Consider the following 17,767-nt stretch of genomic DNA (forward strand, 5'->3'; position numbering starts at 1 on the left):
CACCACCCCCTCATGCTTAAGACAGGGACTCATATCCCAGGCTGGTCTGGAGCTGGCTATATGGCCAAAGATTATCTTGAGCTCCTGATCCTTCTACCCATGCATTACTGTGCTTGGTTTAAAGGCAAACAGAGCTTTAAAAGAAAAACAAAAGCATCCAACTTTTAAAAATATGTGTTTATTTATTTTACGCCTATGAGTGTTCTGCCTGCATGTATGTATGTCCACCAAGTTCGTGTCTGGTGCCCTCAGAAATCAGAATAAGGCTTGAAATCCTCTGTCACTGGAGTTATAGATAGCTGCGAACCACCATGTGGGTGCTAATCAAATCCAGGTCCTCTGTGCAAGCAGTTAAGTGCTCTTAACTGCTCAACTGTCTCTCCAGGCCCCATATAAGTTTTTCCTCATTCTTTTTCTTTCTTTCTTTCTTTCTTTCTTTCTTTCTTTCTTTCTTTCTTTCTTTCTTTCTTTCTTCCTTCCGTCCTTCCTTCCTTTTTTTCTTTTTTTGATTCTCATCTTTACTTTGTGATCAGAATGGTTTGTGACTCGAAAGTGGTTTTGTCCTCTCTCCCCTTGCTGTTAGACTGATCCTCTCCTAAACTGAGCAAAACAATACCTTGCCAACTCTCCAGGGAGGTAGTGTTTTGTGTTTTTTTTTTTTTATGTGTGTGTGTGTGTGTGATGTAGGGATCCACACAGATGCATTCAGCAATTAATAATAACCGGCACTTAATGAATACTTACTAATTGCTAGGTCCTACACAAAATACATCACATGCATTAACTCATTAGATTCTCTTAGGGCAACTATTATTACATAGAGGTCACTCAGCTAGTAGGTGAGGCAGCCAGGATTTAAACCTAGATTGAGTCATACTCTTAATTATGACACTAAATTCTTTTTATAGGTAACTAAAGGTCTCTGTAATGCTATAATGTAGACCAATTTCCTTTCTTCTGCTACGGGTCCGGATCGTGTATTTTGATTGGTGTCCAACGCTAATTAATTCTTGCAAATGAGTCTATGAAGCAAGAAGAATTTTAAAAGAATTTGGCTTGTAAAGTAATTCATTCCTCAGGCTTCAGTTACCAGCAGATCTGGAAAGAGATCAGGTCTCCTGACTTTCAAGGAAAGTCTTCAAAGGAAATTGTGCAGGGAAAACCCGGATAGAAACAAGAGATGAGCGCGCGACGTTGGCGTAGCGCACAGTGAAGAACGGTGAGAGTCAAAAAGGCTATTCTATTAACACCCACAGAGGAATTTACTAATGAAATAAGGGAGCTGCCTGTCTTGGGCTTGGATTCAATCCGAGAACCTCCCGGGAGGAAGGGCACAGAGGGCAGTCACCACCTGTGCGGGAGAACCGGGAACCGGCTCTGGAGATGGGCTCAGCCCGTTTCTTCTTCTCACGCTAATTGGCTACTTCTTTCCGGGCTCTGCCTCCTCCTGAGTCTGGACCATTAGGCAGCAAAGCTCCACCTACGCCCTGGCTAGGGCTCCAATCATATGCCCAGCTCGCGAGTTCCTCCGAAGAAGTCCCCTTGACGCCAGCAAGCCGCTTATCTCTAGCTTTTGATTGGCTAGAAGCAGCATGAGGTCCGCCCCTCTCGCCTTTGGATTGGTCAAGCGCCAATAGGCTCCGCCCCCTGTTCCCTCCGGCCGCTTGGCATCGGCGAGCCCCGTCTTTTCGGCTGGCCCCGCCCTCGCGTGACGCCCGGACCGGGAATTGGCAGCGGTGCTGCAGCCATTTCCGGTTTCGGGGAGGTGGGTGCGGTGCGGAGCGGGAGTTGGCGCCGCAGCCGCCTCCAGAGCCTGCGCTGCTGCCGGGTGCTGCCGCGTGCTGCCGGGACGATGCGGCCGGAGCCCGGAGGCTGCTGCTGCCGCCGCCCGGTGAAGGCGAACGGCTGCGTGAAGAACGGGGAGGTGAGGAACGGGTACGTGAGGAGCAGCACCGCCGCCGCCGCCGCGGCTGCCGGCCAGGTACGACGGGACCGAGAGGCCGGGCGGGGCCGGGGCGGTGGGCCGGGACCCCGCGAGCCGTAGCCCGAGCCGGGCCGGGGCGGACGGGCAGCCGCGCGGGCGGGTCTCAGCGGCCGGGTGGCGGCTGGGCGCGGCTCAGGTGTGCTGGGCGGCGGGGAGCCGGCACTGCCTGGGCCTCCCCCTGAGCGGGAGGGAGACTCAAGGACAGCGCGGGACAGCAACCCCGTGGGGCTTCCTAGCCATGCAGGTCCCCCCAGATCTGCTTCTCCAGTTAATCGAGGCTCCCCGGTTCTCCCCGGCTCCCCAGCCCCTGCGGGCCTCCTCTTCCCCAGCGACGAGGGGCTTCCAACCAGGCGGGACTCCTCAGATTTACCTGGCTTCTTAGGTGTGCGGTGTTGGCGGGTTCTGCCTGGGTCCGCGGTCCCCACGGGCTCCCAAGGCACGCGGGACTCCTTGGGTCTGCCCGGCTTCCTCAGCTCTGCGGAGCTCCCCAGCATTTGCTGTTCTGAGGGGTCATGGAGGCTGGGTTTCCTCTCCAAGCCCCTGGTTCTTCTCCCGTGTGGATCCCGCAAAAAGTGCAGGCCTCTTCCAAGTGGGAAGTAGAGGAACTCTTTCCCTGGGAGCCCGGCGGTTCCTTCCCCAGGGTTCCTCTTCGGGTCCCCCTCAAGTACATGCTTCCTGTAGAGTCTTGCAGCCCTGAAAGGAAGATGACGCTCGGAGAAAGTTAGGCAGTGCAGTTGTGGAAGTTGTGGAAGACAGCCTCTTCCTATACTACATTCTGGACTTCCTTTTCGAGGAAAACCTTGACTGTGGACTTGCCAGGGAACCCCCTTCGTGTCTGAAAAGTTGTCCTGTTGTGTGATTGCGGAGACCGCATCCCACCCTCCAGGTTGGATTAGGTAGCCCCTTTCACCAAGCAATAGAGCTGTCATAGAGGGCATTGCTTAATCCAGTGGTAAGTTGTCATGAGTCCTTATACTAATTAACTGAAGTTGAATCATCAACCATATTCATGCAGTTCTAAAATACCTTACAGAGTTCTGAATTCCTGATGGTATTTTGTTTGTTTGTTTTGAAGATATGGTTTCTCGGTGCTACAGCCCAGGATGTCCCTGCTTTGTAGACCATGCTGGCGTGGAACTCATAGACATCTTCCTGCCTCTGCCTCCCAAGTTCGACTAAGACTGTGTGCCACCACACCCGACTTTCCTGACAGCATTTTTATCTTTATTTTCCAAGACAAGGTTTATTTGTGTAGCCTTGCATGTCTTGGAACTTTGAGGGTAGACCAGGCTGCCCTCAAACTCATGCCTCCCCAAGTGCTGGGGTTAAGGGCATGGACCACCACCGCCTGGCTCCTAGGAATATTTTTTTAAACCAGCCTTTCAATGATTTTTGCTGAAATGTGTTTTTAAGGACAGGCTTCTTAAAATGATGCAAGTTTTATGTTGCTGGAAGAGAGTGCTATGATGATTTGAGTTTAGCACTTGGGAGTCTTGTATAGAAGAATGGTTTTTAGAGTTGCCTGTGCCGCTTTTCAGGAGTGTGATTAGTTTTGGTAGGCTGATATCCTACCTGGGCTTCAACATAAATAGTAAGCAATAGCGACCTGTCCCCTCAATGGTTAGCTCTGATGAACCTGTTGGTAACCCTGTGGTATGAAGGCTGAGTTATTGAGGCTCTGGGGACGTGTTGAGGGTTAGGATGGGGGTGCATAGAAAAGACTTCACCTCCCTTGAATGTGTAAAGTGCTAAGAGTCAAAATTTTGGTTGTCAAGAAATGATTGTGTGAGAGAAGACATTAAAAGGTCAGTATGTGGTCTGGGCTTGGTGTTGCCCACCTTTAATCTCAGCACTGGGGAAGCAGAGGCAGGTGGGTCTCTAAACTCAGGCTGGCCCCTTTGGATAGTGAGTTTGAAGACAGCCAGGACTATGTAGAGACCTTGTCTCCAAAAAAAAGAGTGGGGACCATGAAAGAATTTGCTGTTTTCCCTAGCAGTATAAAATGGCTAGTGAGACAACATTGTAGCGGTGTAGAGCATCAGGGAAATTGAACAGTTGGAGCTAGAAGATAATAGGTGAATGGGTGAGATATGAATTTTTTTTTAAGACAAAAAAAACAAAAAAAAAAAACAAAAAACAAAAAAACCAAACAGGAAGTCCAGACAGAGGTGACCCTGTGTTGGAGGTGCCTTCTGTCTGAATGTTCCTTTCAGTCAGTAGGGGGTAATAGTCTGACTAAATAGTAAATCAAGTTCTGACCTCCTGGAATCCCAACAATTTAGCATTTGTAGGCATGATATTTCTTCAGAGGTTGCCAAATAAATAAGATGAAATACCAAGTTATTAAAATGAAATATAAAAAAATTTGTGACTGTAGCTGGGTGTGGTGGCAAACACCTGTGATACTAGCACTTGGGAAGCTGAGGCTGGAAGGAGGAGAGTTTAAAGCCAGTCTTCGCTGTATAGTTAACCCCCTCCACCAGAATCTTGTTAACATCTGGCTGGCTCTTTAAACCTATTTTGTTGACTATTTTTCACTCGAGGCACAATGGCATTTGGAAGAATGTTCTAAGAGCTGCAATATCTTCCAGAAAACCAATTTTCACAAATTACTTTAAAGCAGGTACTACATTTATGAGGAATAAGATCTCTAAGTTCGTGAGAAAAAGAAAATATCTTAAAATAGTTTTTGAAGTTGGTTGTGTTAAATATATGTGCTCTAAATCCTACCTGTCTTTTCTTGCATGGTGAGGAGGAAATATTGTCAATTTTATCTGAAAATAAACAGTAAGATACTAGGTACACAAGGGTCATCCATTCACCAAAGTACTAAGTATCACATGGCTGAAATGTAAAATTGCTTCCTGGCATTATGTCTAAGCATTGCTTTTAAACAGACAGGAGAGAAGTTAGAAACTTGTAGGCTTTCTTCTGTTAAAGAGGAAGCAGCCACTTCTGATATTTGTATGCACTCAGCAGGGTATGTTTGAAGAGATTACTGCCTGTGTTAACAGCAGCTCCTGGATGGGGCTGAGTTTGATAAGATAATGTAGTAAGGAGGTATTACAAAACAGAGGTTACTGCTGTTCAATGATGACGGTAGACAAGAGTTTTCACAAGTGGAGCAGTTGAACAATAAAGGAGTGGGAGGACTGTCAGCGCTTTTGGAGGTGAAGGGTGACTCGTAGCCTAAGGAAAATGTGGCCATGTCAGAATTGGAAAGAAGCTCCAGGATGTCTGTGTAGTTCAGTCCTTCTATCTCTTTGCAAGACCTTCTTAAAACCAGTCTCTTTGTGGTGTTTATTGGTTCTTTTGTTTGTTTGAGGCTGGATCCCTTTTAGCTCACACAGTCCACCCCTCCAATCCCTTATCTTTCTACCTTCACCTCCCAGGTGCTGGGAATTCCCAGAGCTTGAAAGAATTCCTTTTTGCTTTTTTTGTTTTAAGACAGGGTTTCTGTGTGTAGTCTTGACTGCCCTGGACTCATTTGTAGATCAGGCTGGCCTGGAACTCAGACCCAACTGCCTCTGCTTTCCTGAGTGCTGGGACCACAGGCTTGCACCCCTAACAGGATTCCTTAAAACAAACAAACAAACAAACAAACAAACAAAACTGTAATTCCAGCAGAGGCAGGCAGATCTCTTTGAGTTCTAGGCCAATCAGGTCTACAAAGGAGTTCAGGACTCCCAAGGCTACACAGAGAAATCCTGGCTAATACTGCCTAATCCTAAAACCAAAACCAAACAAAAAAAGACTTGCAGAAGGTTTGCGGTGTTTTCATAAGTTCAATCACCATGGGTTGATTTCTGTGGCTTCAGCAGTTTATTAATAAGCAAAACTCATTGGTTGTATGTGTTATCAGTACTTTTTAAAAAAGACCTATTCTTTATAAAAGTTTTGATTTGGATGCAGATTTTGCTTTTTTAAACCAATTAGTGTGAAAGGAGGAACGGTATTGTCATGGGGGACAGTTTTGAATCTAATTTTCTTCCATGTGGGAATGGTTTTGGTGAGAAATTTAGAGGGATAAAAAACTTCTCATTGTCATAATCATTAGAATTCAATCACAAGAAGGCACTGGGTTTAATTATGTTAAATTGAAGTCAAGCATGTCATAAAGAAGCCCACAAATAACTAGGGGAGGGTGGTTTGCTCCACACTTTAGTTTCCATTGAAGGGAAACTGATGGGCTTTAGTGGGGTAGTGTGTAGAGGGATTGGTTATAAGACAGCAGACCAGAATAGCCATAATAGCCATTATACATGTTGGCTGGGTGAGACACCCTAGGCTGCAGGCCTTTCAGAAAAAATGTTATAACGACCAATATAACCTGTGAGATAAGTTTTTTTGTTTCAAATGCATTTTGTCCCAGGGAAGAGCGTTTGGTTTTTACTAGCTTAATCTGAAAGATTCCAGTGATTTGTGAGACTCAAGTCTCTTAGGAAATTATAATTCTTAGGAAATTATAAACCACTTGATTTCTAAGATAGCATTTAAAATGGATATTTGGAGAAGGCAGGCTTGCCAGTTTTTTAGGTGGACTCAGGTACACTAGAAGTTTGTCCTAAGCAACAGAGCTAATTGCTTGATTCAGTTGTTGAAAGAAAGAAGCAGTGTTTATTGGTAGAATGGGCGATTGAGAGGGAGATGGGTAGAGGCAGTGCTTGCATGTGGAGTGGGTGTGCCTTACTTGATTAAAGAAATGATTTGTGGCCCAAAGTCACTTGCTTTCTGAGTAGTTTTTTCAGAAGCTTCTGTAATATAATTTGTGATTTGCTAATATTAAGAACCCCCTTTGCTCTTGACCTACTTAATCTCAGAAATTTTATTTTACATTTGTTATTTTTAGTACTATTTTCAAGACCCTTAATAAAGTTGAGGCTAGTTTTCTTTTAAAAAAACAGTTACTTTTTAGAAGTGGTGCACATTCACTATAAGATCTTAAAGCTTTGGAACAATTGTTTTGGGTTTAGTTTTTTTTTAAATCAGTAGATAGAAAATGTAATGTTTTGAGATATATATATATATACACACACACACAAATACACACACACACACACACGTGTGCATTGTGTAATGTTTAAGCCAGTGTTAAATGTGCCTGTCTCTTGAATCATATTTCTTTAAGGAGAATATTTCAGACAGGCTCAAAGTTGCTATGTAGTTAAGGATGACCTTGAACTTCTAATTCTCCTGTTTCTTACCTCCCAAATGCTGGAATAACAGCTGTGTAGCACCATGATGCTGGGAATCTAACATGGGGCTTCAGGCATTTCTAAGGAAGTACCATACCTAATGAGCCTGTCCCTAGCCCAAATCTTGAATCAGTTTACATAAACCTTTTGTTTCCTAATTTGGAAGCCCTAAAACAAATATTGATGATAATACTGTTTTTTAAATTATATACCTTTGATGTTATTTGAAGGGATGGGTAGTCTTTGAAACTATGGCATTGCTGAAGTATATAGAAGATGTCCTTAAGCTAGAAGAGGAGGTAACAAGGTCATAAAACTTAAGGATCAGGGGCTGGAGAGATGGCTCAGAGGTTAAGAGCACTGGCTGCTCTTCCAGAGGTCCTAAGTTCAATTCCCAGCACCCACATGGTGGCTCACAACCCTCTATAATGAGATCTAGTGTTCTCTTCTGGCGTGCATGTGTACATGCTGACAGAACATTTTGTATATAATAAATAATAAATCTAAAAAAAAAAAAAAAAAAAAAACTTAAGGATCATAATGGTCTTTGGAAAAAATACACACAGAGTTGAAGACCAGTCATGCAAAACACAATTGGGAGAAAATAGTTGAAAAACAAAACAAAACAAAAAAACCCAAACCTAGGCAAATAGTGGCTATTTCATTAAGGAGAATAAGCAATGTTTTCAGGTAGTGAGAAAGTACGAATAATAATAGTAATAGAGAGAACCAGGTATGGCTCAGTTGTAGAGTGGTTGGCTAGCGCACACAAACCCTGGGTTCCATCCCTAGAATTGCATAGAACCTGAGTGTGGTGGTACAGCACTCAGGAGTAGGGACAAGAGGACAGAAGTTTAAGTTCCATAGTACATTTGAGCTTGGGCTACATAAAACTGTCTTACAAAAACAAAAACAAAAATAACTTTTACAGAGTACCTACTGTGTGCTGGAGGACTAGGAGACGAAATGTGAAACGCTGTCTTCAGGGTGTGTGTGACACAGACATTGCAAACATGGTCTCACAGCAGCTGCAGTTTGCCTGCACTGGGCCTGCTCAGGCCAATCATGGATGGATGGGGAGGTGTTCAGGAGGCCTCCATCCCACTACTGAACTATTGCCTATTGATAGATTCTGGGGAAGCGACAATTGTTGCCTTCGGTTGTGTATAAAGCTCAGAGGTTAAACCTGTGACCACACAAACTAACCTGGTTAAAATCAGAGCCTTACAAAAAACTAAATGTGGGGAAGGACCTGTAGGGAGAAGAGGTGGAAAACTTGGGAGGAAAGTAAGAGAAGGTGGAAGATGTGAGTAAATAGAATGAATGTACTATATACACATATAAATTTGTCAAAGAATCAACTTAGTTAATTTAAAAAGTAGAAAAAATAAAAAGGAGCCTTTCTGGGTAACAGTATCCTTATTTTGCAAATAAGACTACAGTCCAGACATCTAAGTTACTGAGTTGGAAGAGTCTTGGTTGTATTCAGTTTGTCTGACTCTTGACCATTGAATTCAGAATTCATTACTAGGAGCTAGAAGAGATGGCTCAGCTGTTAAGAGTACTGGCTGTCCTTCCAGAGGGCGTTGGGTTCAATTCCCAGTACCCACATGATAGTCAGAATTCATTAGTGGGTTTTGGGAATTGAGAATTGGTTAAAGGGGCCTGGGTGGTAGTTGAAGCCATGGAGTTGGTAAAGTATGTAAAAGAGGGCATTAAACCTTTCTGACTCTTTCTGTGGCCCACGATATCAAAGCGAGGATGTGGTGGGTTTTCTGGAGCGAAATTCTGGATTTTGGGTCTTCTGGTAGGAGCTGTGATCAACTGTGCTGACAATACAGGAGCCAAAAATTTGTATATCATCTCTGTGAGGGGAATCAAGTATGGCTGAATAGACTTCCTGCTGCTGATGTGGTGACATGGTGATGGCCACAGTTAAGAAAGGGAAACCAGAACTAACGAAAAGGTCCATCCAGCAATGGTAATTCGACAACGAAAGTCATAGCAAAGAAAAGAGGGGGTGTTGATTTTGAAGATAATGCAGGGGTCATAGTAAACAAAAAAGGTGAGATGAAAGGTTCTGCTGTTACGGGTCCAGTTGCAAAGGAGTGTGCAGACTTGTGGCCCAGAATTGCATCCGACTGCAGGCAGCACTGCCTGACTCTCCAGTGCATATGTAAAATATATTCACTAAAAGTCTTTGAAAATAAGAGGGCATTAAGCTAGAAGAAGAGGTACCAAAGATTTAAGACTAGACAACCATAATGCTTCTCAGATAACACACACACAAGCAGTGCACACAGCGCCTTAAATGTGTAAGACGGAGCGTGCAAGAACACACTTGGGAGGAAGTGGTGTGAGAAAAGCCCATGAAAACGAGGCTGCCCTTTTCTTGGAATTTTACTGAAGCGCGCTAGCCTCTCCTACTGCATACCACACATACTAGAGAGAATAGTGTGAGCCTTTGTGTAAATCACACAAGCTCTGCCAAAGCTGGCCATGCTTTTATCAGCAGGAAACATTTGCAAAGTAGTAACTATATCTGCTTTTTATCAGATAAAATCCCTAATATTTGGCAGTATCTATGTCATGCGAAATGAACTGAGACTAGCTTTCAGGGCTTACTGGAAAACATTTGACATGATTTTTTATAAACTCACGAAAGAGGCCTTTAGCTTTATATGTGCTGGAAGGTGTCCATTGAGAGGCACACTGGGCAAGGGTGCCTGCAAGAGTTAATGCCAGTGTTAGTTACTTTTCTCACAGCTGTGACAGAGTACCTGACAGGGGGTCTAGCCCATCATGGTGGTAAAGGCAATCATGAGCAGTTATATGAAGGCTGGAGTGTGACAGGAACATGCTGACCTTGTGGCTGGGAACCAGGAAGCAGAGAACTCTAGATTAGGATCAGGCTCCACTATAACCTTCAAGGCCTGCTCCCAGTGACCGATTGCTGCCAGCCAGGGTCCTTCTTCCAAAGGCTTCACAACAGCACCGCCAGCCCGGGACCAAGTGTTCATATTTGACTCTTCCACTGCCCTAACTTGGTACCCACGCTTCCACTGTAGCAGTTTCTGTCTCAGTCAAGCATCAGCATAACAGACCCGCGCTGGCAGGAGGCTGAACAAATACAGCTCTGTCACATATTCTGCTTTGTCTCAGCTCTCGCACATCCCTAACATGCCGATCCTGTCGCTGCAACCTCTTTGCTTGGTCCCTTACATAGGCTAGTTGAGTGTGGTAGCCTGTGCCCATTTTTTCTTTTCTAAGAACACTTTGTGTGGGGTAGACTCCTATGGCTACATCTGTGATTTGAGCATATTCCCTGGGTAATAATGTTAGCACTTTTATTACCAAAAGGAACCCAACAAACCCTTTCTCATAGAGATTGGGGTTTCTTTTTGTAGTCTTGGCTGTCCTAGAACTAGCTCTGTAGAGCAGGCTGGCCTTGAACTCACAGAGATCCTGCTTCTTTTGTGCCTCAGTGCTGAGATCAAGGTGTGTGCCACCATTGCCTGGCAGAGATTGACGTTTGACGAAGACTCTGAAAGGTGACAGACTGCCAAGAGAAAAAGTTAGGAGCTTTCTGCTGCTGAGGCCTTGGACATTGCTGCTTTATGCCTTTCAGAGTTAATTGTCTTCATCAGTTTCCTCTCTTACGGCATACCACCACCCTTTAAATAAGTAAACTTTTCATTTATTGTAGCCTCATTACTCCCAACTGAAATGTACGAGTACAATTTCTCTATTAAAAGCTCTTAAATTCTTCTATGCTGTTTTTGGTATATATTGGGTTAGCATACCCTAAAAACTCTGTGTGTGTGTTTATTTTTTTTATTTTTTATTTTTATTGTTTTTGTCACTTCACACAATTTCACCCAAAACTAGCGTCACCTGGGAGGAGGGAACGTCAGGGGGGAAAACCCTCCATCAGAATGGCCTGTATGGCTTGTGTGTAGGTGTGGTGTTTTCTTCATTGTCAATGGATGTGGAAGGACCCAGTTCACTGTGGGTGATGCCACTGCTGGGCAGGTGGTCCAGAGAGAAACAAGAATGGTAGTGAGCCAGAGAGCAAGGCGGTAAGCAGTTTTTCTTTATTGTGTTTGTCTCTGCTCCTGTGTGAGTTTCTGCCCTGATAGTGATGGACTGTGATTGGGACTTACAGAGACCTGCCTGCCTTTGCCACCCTAGTGCTGGGATTAAAGGCATGTGCCACTGCTGACATCACTGCTGGCTTCAACATCTGTTTTAACTTTTATTTATGTGTATATGGGTGTGAATCTGCTTCTTATATTCCCATGCGAACTAAAAGAGGGTGTTGAGTCCCCTGAAGCTAAGAGTTACGGGTTGTTATGAGCTGCCTGATTGTGGCTGCTAAGAATTGAACTTGTCATATTCCCTGGAAGAGCAGTAAGCACTCTTAACTGCTAAACTATCTCTCCAGCCCTGTATAGAAATTTCACACAATCAAATTTATTAGGGTTGGGGAGATGGCTCAGTGGGAAAAGTGCTTGCTGTATAGACATGAGGACCTGAGATCAGATCCCAAGACATAACTTAGCCCGAGTTTGTAATCCCAACGCTGGGGAAATTCTGGGAAAGCAGAGACAAAAGGATCCTGGGGCTTGCTGGCCTTTTAGTCCAGCTGAATTGGTGAGCTCCAGGTTTAGTGAGTCCCTGTCTCAAAAAGTAAGGTATAGAATAATTGAGGACGGTACCTGATATCAACGTCTGGTCTCTATATACACATGTATGCACATGCATTAGTCAGAGATACAAACACACAAATGCATGCATGCATGCATGCTTATACAGAGAAAAATTTTAACCTTTACCTAAAGTGTAGCTTGTGCATTAGTGGTTTTAGGGAAATTATTATATACTCCAAGATCATAAAGATTAATTTTTTTAGCATGCAACAAATGAAAATTTTTTTATTTACATTTAGATATTTAATAATCTGGGGTTGATTTTACAGTATGTTATCTGGTAGGGGATCTACTTGTTTTTAATTTAATTAATTAATTTTTTTTTGAGACATGGTCTGTCTGTGTAGACCTGGGTGTCCTGGAATCTACCATGTAGACTAGGCCGCACCTAGTCCTTTCAAGAAGTTCATTAGCTGGGGACTAAGCATGCAAATACATGAACCTATGGTGACCATTCTCATTCAAATTACCAGACACACTCAAAGTCAGGGGACATTACAGAATTTATTCTAATTACAAGAAAATAGGAGGCAGTGATGGTACATCTTAATCCTAGCACTCGGGAGGCAGAGGCTGTTGGATCTCTGGGTTTTTTGTTTGTTTGTTTGTTTGTTTGTTTTTTGATCTCTGGGTTTTTTTAAAGACAGCCAGCTCTAAAGGCTTTAATGAGTTCCTGGACAGCTGGGACTACACAGAGAAACAAAAACCAAAACTGGGGAGGGGGATAAAGTAGAAGGCCTACCTAATTTTCAGAATTTCTCTGCTGAACAAAGACATGATTTGTGGAAACATCTTCAGAGCATTGCATATACCTTGTATGATTTGCACAGAGCTCTTGGCTCTTCATCTAGAGCATGTGGTATACAGTAGGGAGAGGGTAGTGCACTTCAGTAAAATTACAGGAAAGGACCATTCAGCAGTTCTTATTTTTTAAAATGTATTCATATTTTTATAAATTACAGTTTATTCACTTTGTATCCCAGCTATAGCCCCCTCCCTCATTCCCTCCCAAGCCCACCCTCCTTCCGCCCTCTCTTCCCATGCCCCTCCCCAAGTCCACTGATAGGAGAGGTCTTCCTCCCTGTCTCTCTGACCCTACCCTGTCAGGTCTCATCAGGACTGTCTGCACTGTGTTCCTCTGGGGCCTGTTAAGGCTGCTCCCTCTTAGGGGGAGGCTTTTTTTTTTTTAAGAGCAGCAGAGATGAGTGGGGTTTCCTTATTGCAGAAGGCATGATAACAGTTACTGGATTGCTGAAGAGTAATGGGTGGCTTATATTAGGTTTATTTACTTTACTTTGTTATGTGTAGAAAGTGTGTGTATTTGTGTGTGTGTGTGTGTGGGTGCACATGTGTATGTTGAGATTGGAAGACATCACATGCTGTTCCACAGGTACCTTCGCTTTATTATTTTATGTTATTACATAATATTTATCATCATTATTTGACTTAAGGTCTCACTATGCATCCCTGGCTAGCCTAGAACTCACTCGCTTTATTATTTTATGTTATTACATAATATTTATCATCATTATTTGACTTAAGGTCTCACTATGCATCCCTGGCTAGCCTAGAACTCACTGTGTAGATTTGGCTGGCCTCAAACTCAGAGTCACTTGTCTCTGCCCCTTGAGGGCTGGGATTAAAAGCACATGTTGCCATGCGTGGTCTTCCTCTTACTTTTGTGAGAGAGGGTCTCTCACTGGCCTGGAGCTTGCTAAGTAGGTTAGGCTGGCTGGCTTGTGAACCCCAAGGATCTCCCTGTCTCTTCCCCCCTAGCTCTGAGATTAAAAGCATTGGCATCCTTGCCTGGCTGTTTATGTGAGTGCTGTGAATGGAATTCAAGTCCTCCCCAAGCAACTGTACGGAAAGCATGCAGCTGGCGTGGATTCATTTGCTTGATGAAATCCTATGAGCGTGTGTCGATATAAGAACGTATGCCTGGTTTCCCCAATAATTATTTTGCTATTTGAATTATATGGTTAAATTTTCATTTTTTCATGGGATTCTTAAGAACTTATTCAGTGTCAGGAGTCAGTCTGAGTCATTTTACAATGTAGTTAAATCTAGTTTGTGTTTTCCTGAGATCAAAGATAGGACTCAATACCTTAAGATTTTCTTTTGCTCTAAAGGACATCATAAGGGCAGTTGGCAAAATTTTAATAATGCTGTAGACTAGATACGAATACTATATTAAACTAGATAGAGTACTGTAATCCCAAAACTAGATAGAATGCTGTAACCTCTGTGTATTTTTATCCCATACCTGCCAAGATATGCAACATTTCCAGCCCCCACCCCCTAAAATTCCCTGATGCCAATTGGGTGTGGTGACACAGGCCTATAACTGTACATAGCTGGTATTTAGGATGTGGGGACAGGAGGATCAAGAGTTCAAGGTAATCCGTGACCACAGTGATTTCCAGCCCTGCCCAGACTGTGCGAGACCCTCTCAAAAGACAGAAATAAAGCACGCTCCCTGGTGCCAAACAAGAAGGTCTGGAACTAGCTCTGGGTAGAAGCCAGAAAATAAGGTGGAGTTAAAGATGACTACAAACTTGGGAGACTGGGTGGACGGGGTGGTGGTGCAGGTGACCAAAAGAAGTAACGAGGAGGATCAGGTTTTGGTGGAGGGAGTGGTTGGGTGGGGAGGAGGAAGTTCAGCACTAGTTTTATTTCATTTGAGAGGCCAGAGATTCTAAAAGATGGAGGCAAATGGAAATTTGTAGTTGTGGGGGGAAAAAATGGGATTGCAACATAGATTTGTTTGCTCACTAGCATCCAAGGTGTGTTGAGAACCAATAAGCCAGGTGTGGTAGCACCCGCCTTTAATCCCAGCATTCAGGAGTCTTTGAGATCGAGGCTAGCCTGGTCTGCAAGGTGAGTCTAGAACAGATAGGGCCACACTGAGGAAACTTGTCTGTCCCTGGCTGTCTTGGAACTCTGCTCTGTAGACCAGGCTGGCCTCAAACTCACAGAGATCTGCCCACCTCTGCCTCCTGAGTGCTAGGATTAAAGACGTGTTCTACCACTGCCTGGAAAAAGTAAAAATTTTTCCCTGTAATTAATTTATTTAGTTTATATTTTGGTAGAAAGTTATTCTCTCGAAAATAAAATCTTTTAATCATTGACATCAAAAGTAAATTATCAATGTGTCTGTATATTAAAACCTCTGCTACCAGGTACAGTACAGTGGCACATATCTATAATTCCAGCACTGGAAAGCTAAGGCAGTAAATTTGTGAGTTTGAAGCTATCCTGGTGACATGATGAAACCTTGTCTCCATAAACAACAAACATATCTTAAATGGTAAAATAAGGAATAAGGAATAATCTTTTTAATTTTTTTTTAATTTTTATTTTATGTGTATTGGTGTTTTGCTTCCATGCATATCTGTGTGAGGATGTCGGATGATCCTCTGGAATTGGAGTTACAGACAGGTGTGAGCTGCCTTGTGCTGGGAATTGAACCTGGATCCTCTAGAAGAACAGCCAGTGCTCTAAATTGCTGAGCCATCTCTCCAGCCCTTGATAAAGGATAATCTTTTAAAGTTTGGAAATGTATACTTAGATAAAATTAGAGACAGGATCAATGTGTGATGGTTGCTGGTTGCTGTTTTGTTTTGTATTGTTGAGACAGAGTTTCTCCGTGTAACAAGTCCTGGCTGTCCTCAAACTCAAGAAATCTGCCTGCCTCTGCCTCCTGAGTGCTGGGATTAAAGGTGGGCACCACTACAGTCTGGCTTACATATTCTTTTAAAATATTTTTATTTAGTGTGTGTCTGTGCATATGTTAGCGTTCTTCTCGGGGAAGCTTTATCCAACCATGCAGGGTACATTCATTGAAACTCTTTTAAAAAAATTTTTTGTAAAGATTTTTCATACAAAGTACTGGGTTTCTGTAAGTCTTTTTCATATTTATAGCTTTGATTGACATGACTCTACCCCTTTTTCTCTTTCTCCTCTCATACCTCCTGTAAGGAACCTTTCTCACCTGGCTATATTACATGTATTATGTATGTGTGTGTGTGTCTGTGTGTGTGTGTGAGCTGTGGCCGCTATGTACAGCTTATGTGTAGAAGTCAAAGGACAATTTGTGGGAGTCCATCATGTATATCTTAGGGATTTAAGTTGAGTCATCAGCCTTGGCAGAAAAAGCCATTAGCTGCTGAGCTCTCTTGCCAGCCCTCCTTTTACTTTTACATGTGTATAACCACTGAGGAGAGTTGATAGAAGTCTGCCTCAGACTAATGCTACTGGTCATTTGAAATACTATAGTGGAGTGGCTTTAGGAATGCTGGTAGTAAAATATTTACACATGTTTTTGTATCACTTTTTTGGTAAGCTAATGCAGTATTTTTTAGACTCTGCTTTCTCTTGATATATTTTTACTGTATTAGAACAAAGAATCATGCTCTTGAAATCATAGTGCATTTAGGATCTGTTTCAGGAAAGCAAATTATGATAAAACTCAGTGTTAGACATTATTGGCTCTTTTTCACTGCCTTCTCACCCTTTGCTGTTCATAAATAATTTTTTTAAATCATTACTTTTGAAAATAAGCATGACTTTTCCCAAGGTATAGTTCTACAAATCTCTGAAGACTATAGTAGAAAAATTTCTTTTTTCCTGTGATTGTAATAAACATTTTTAATTGCTCTTTTAGATTCATCATGTTACAGAAAATGGAGGACTGTATAAAAGACCATTTAATGAAGCTTTTGAAGAAACACCCATGCTGGTTGCTGTACTTACATATGTAGGGTATGGCGTACTTACCCTCTTTGGATATCTTCGAGATTTCTTGAGGCATTGGAGAATTGAAAAGTGCCACCATGCAACAGAAAGAGAAGAACAAAAGGTAATTGTCAGGAGGTTTTGATTCTGTAAATAGACTCTGTTCATGGAAATGTTGTCATTGTCATACAGTTTTTCTCCCAAGAAGAAATTTGGGCACATGGAGTTATATTTTGAGGCAGGAGGATTGCTGAGGCCCACCTGGGTTACAGAGTGAGATTCTGTCTCAAAACGAAGCAGAAACCAAATGACAACTGTAACAAAAACTGGGTGAAAATATTCCACAAGGAAAGCTGAAGACAAGGTTGAAGGCACAGGATAGCAAAACATTTGGGGCTAGAGTGATGTCTCAGTGGCTAAGAACAATGTTCTTCCGGAGGACCTGAGTTCAGTTCCCATTCCCAGCATCCTCATGGTGGCTCACAACTATTTGTTTCAGGGGACCTTGTACCTTTTGATCCACATACAAACATGCAGGCAAGATACACATATATAGGTTAAAAATATATATATCTAAAACAAAAGCAGCAAAGCATTTAAACTGGTGTGTGTATTTTGAGACAGGGTTTCTCTGTGTAACTTTGGGTATCCTGGAACTTACTCTGTAGGCTAAGCTGGCCTCAAACTCAGATCTCCCTGCCTCTTTCTGAGTACTGGGATTAATTGTGTATACTACCATCAGCCTGTGACATTTAACATTTTAAACTTAACCTACACTGCTAGAACTCAATGAAGCTGACAGCAGTATCCTTATTTTGTTGATCACAAGCAATGTGTCTAAAAGTTCCCTAGTATTATAGCATATGTGGTGCAGAAGGAATATACAATACTCTGTCTTTCCTTTTGGCTTCTTGCGTTCTGTTTACTGTGATCTGCAGAGACTGGATTCTCTTGGATACATTGGACATAGCTGTTCAGTTCACAGATCAGTGCCTGTCCCCAAACATGTCCTCAAGCTGAGTGTGGCCAGGCCAATCTGTTTACAGCAGCAAAGGCTCTTGTTTTAGAGATGATAGGTAGAAGGGTAGTGGCTGTCTACCATGAGGAAGATTCACTTCAGGTACTCTTCTCAGACTGCTCATATA

The 17,767-nt window shown here is 43.0% G+C and overlaps 1 protein-coding gene and 1 pseudogene across 1 annotated transcript in view; both read left to right on the forward strand.

Annotated features, from left to right (window-relative positions):
• The first annotated feature begins 1,755 nt into the window (after positions 1-1,755).
• The window catches only part of Sptlc2 (serine palmitoyltransferase long chain base subunit 2), a 78,372-nt gene continuing 62,360 nt past the window's right edge, over positions 1,756-17,767 (forward strand). Inside the window, exons 1-2 of the mRNA XM_055592853.1 lie at positions 1,756-1,981; positions 16,552-16,746. Of these exons, the coding sequence (XP_055448828.1) occupies positions 1,853-1,981; positions 16,552-16,746 (324 nt within the window). The 5' untranslated portion in view covers positions 1,756-1,852. The remainder of the gene's footprint in view (positions 1,982-16,551; positions 16,747-17,767) is intronic.
• LOC129666049 (60S ribosomal protein L23-like) lies at positions 8,921-9,405 on the forward strand (annotated as a pseudogene).

Source organism: Psammomys obesus, unplaced genomic scaffold (genome assembly GCF_907164565.1).
Source record: "Psammomys obesus unplaced genomic scaffold, mPsaObe1.curated_primary_1811, whole genome shotgun sequence".
Lineage (NCBI taxonomy): Eukaryota > Metazoa > Chordata > Mammalia > Rodentia > Muridae > Psammomys > Psammomys obesus.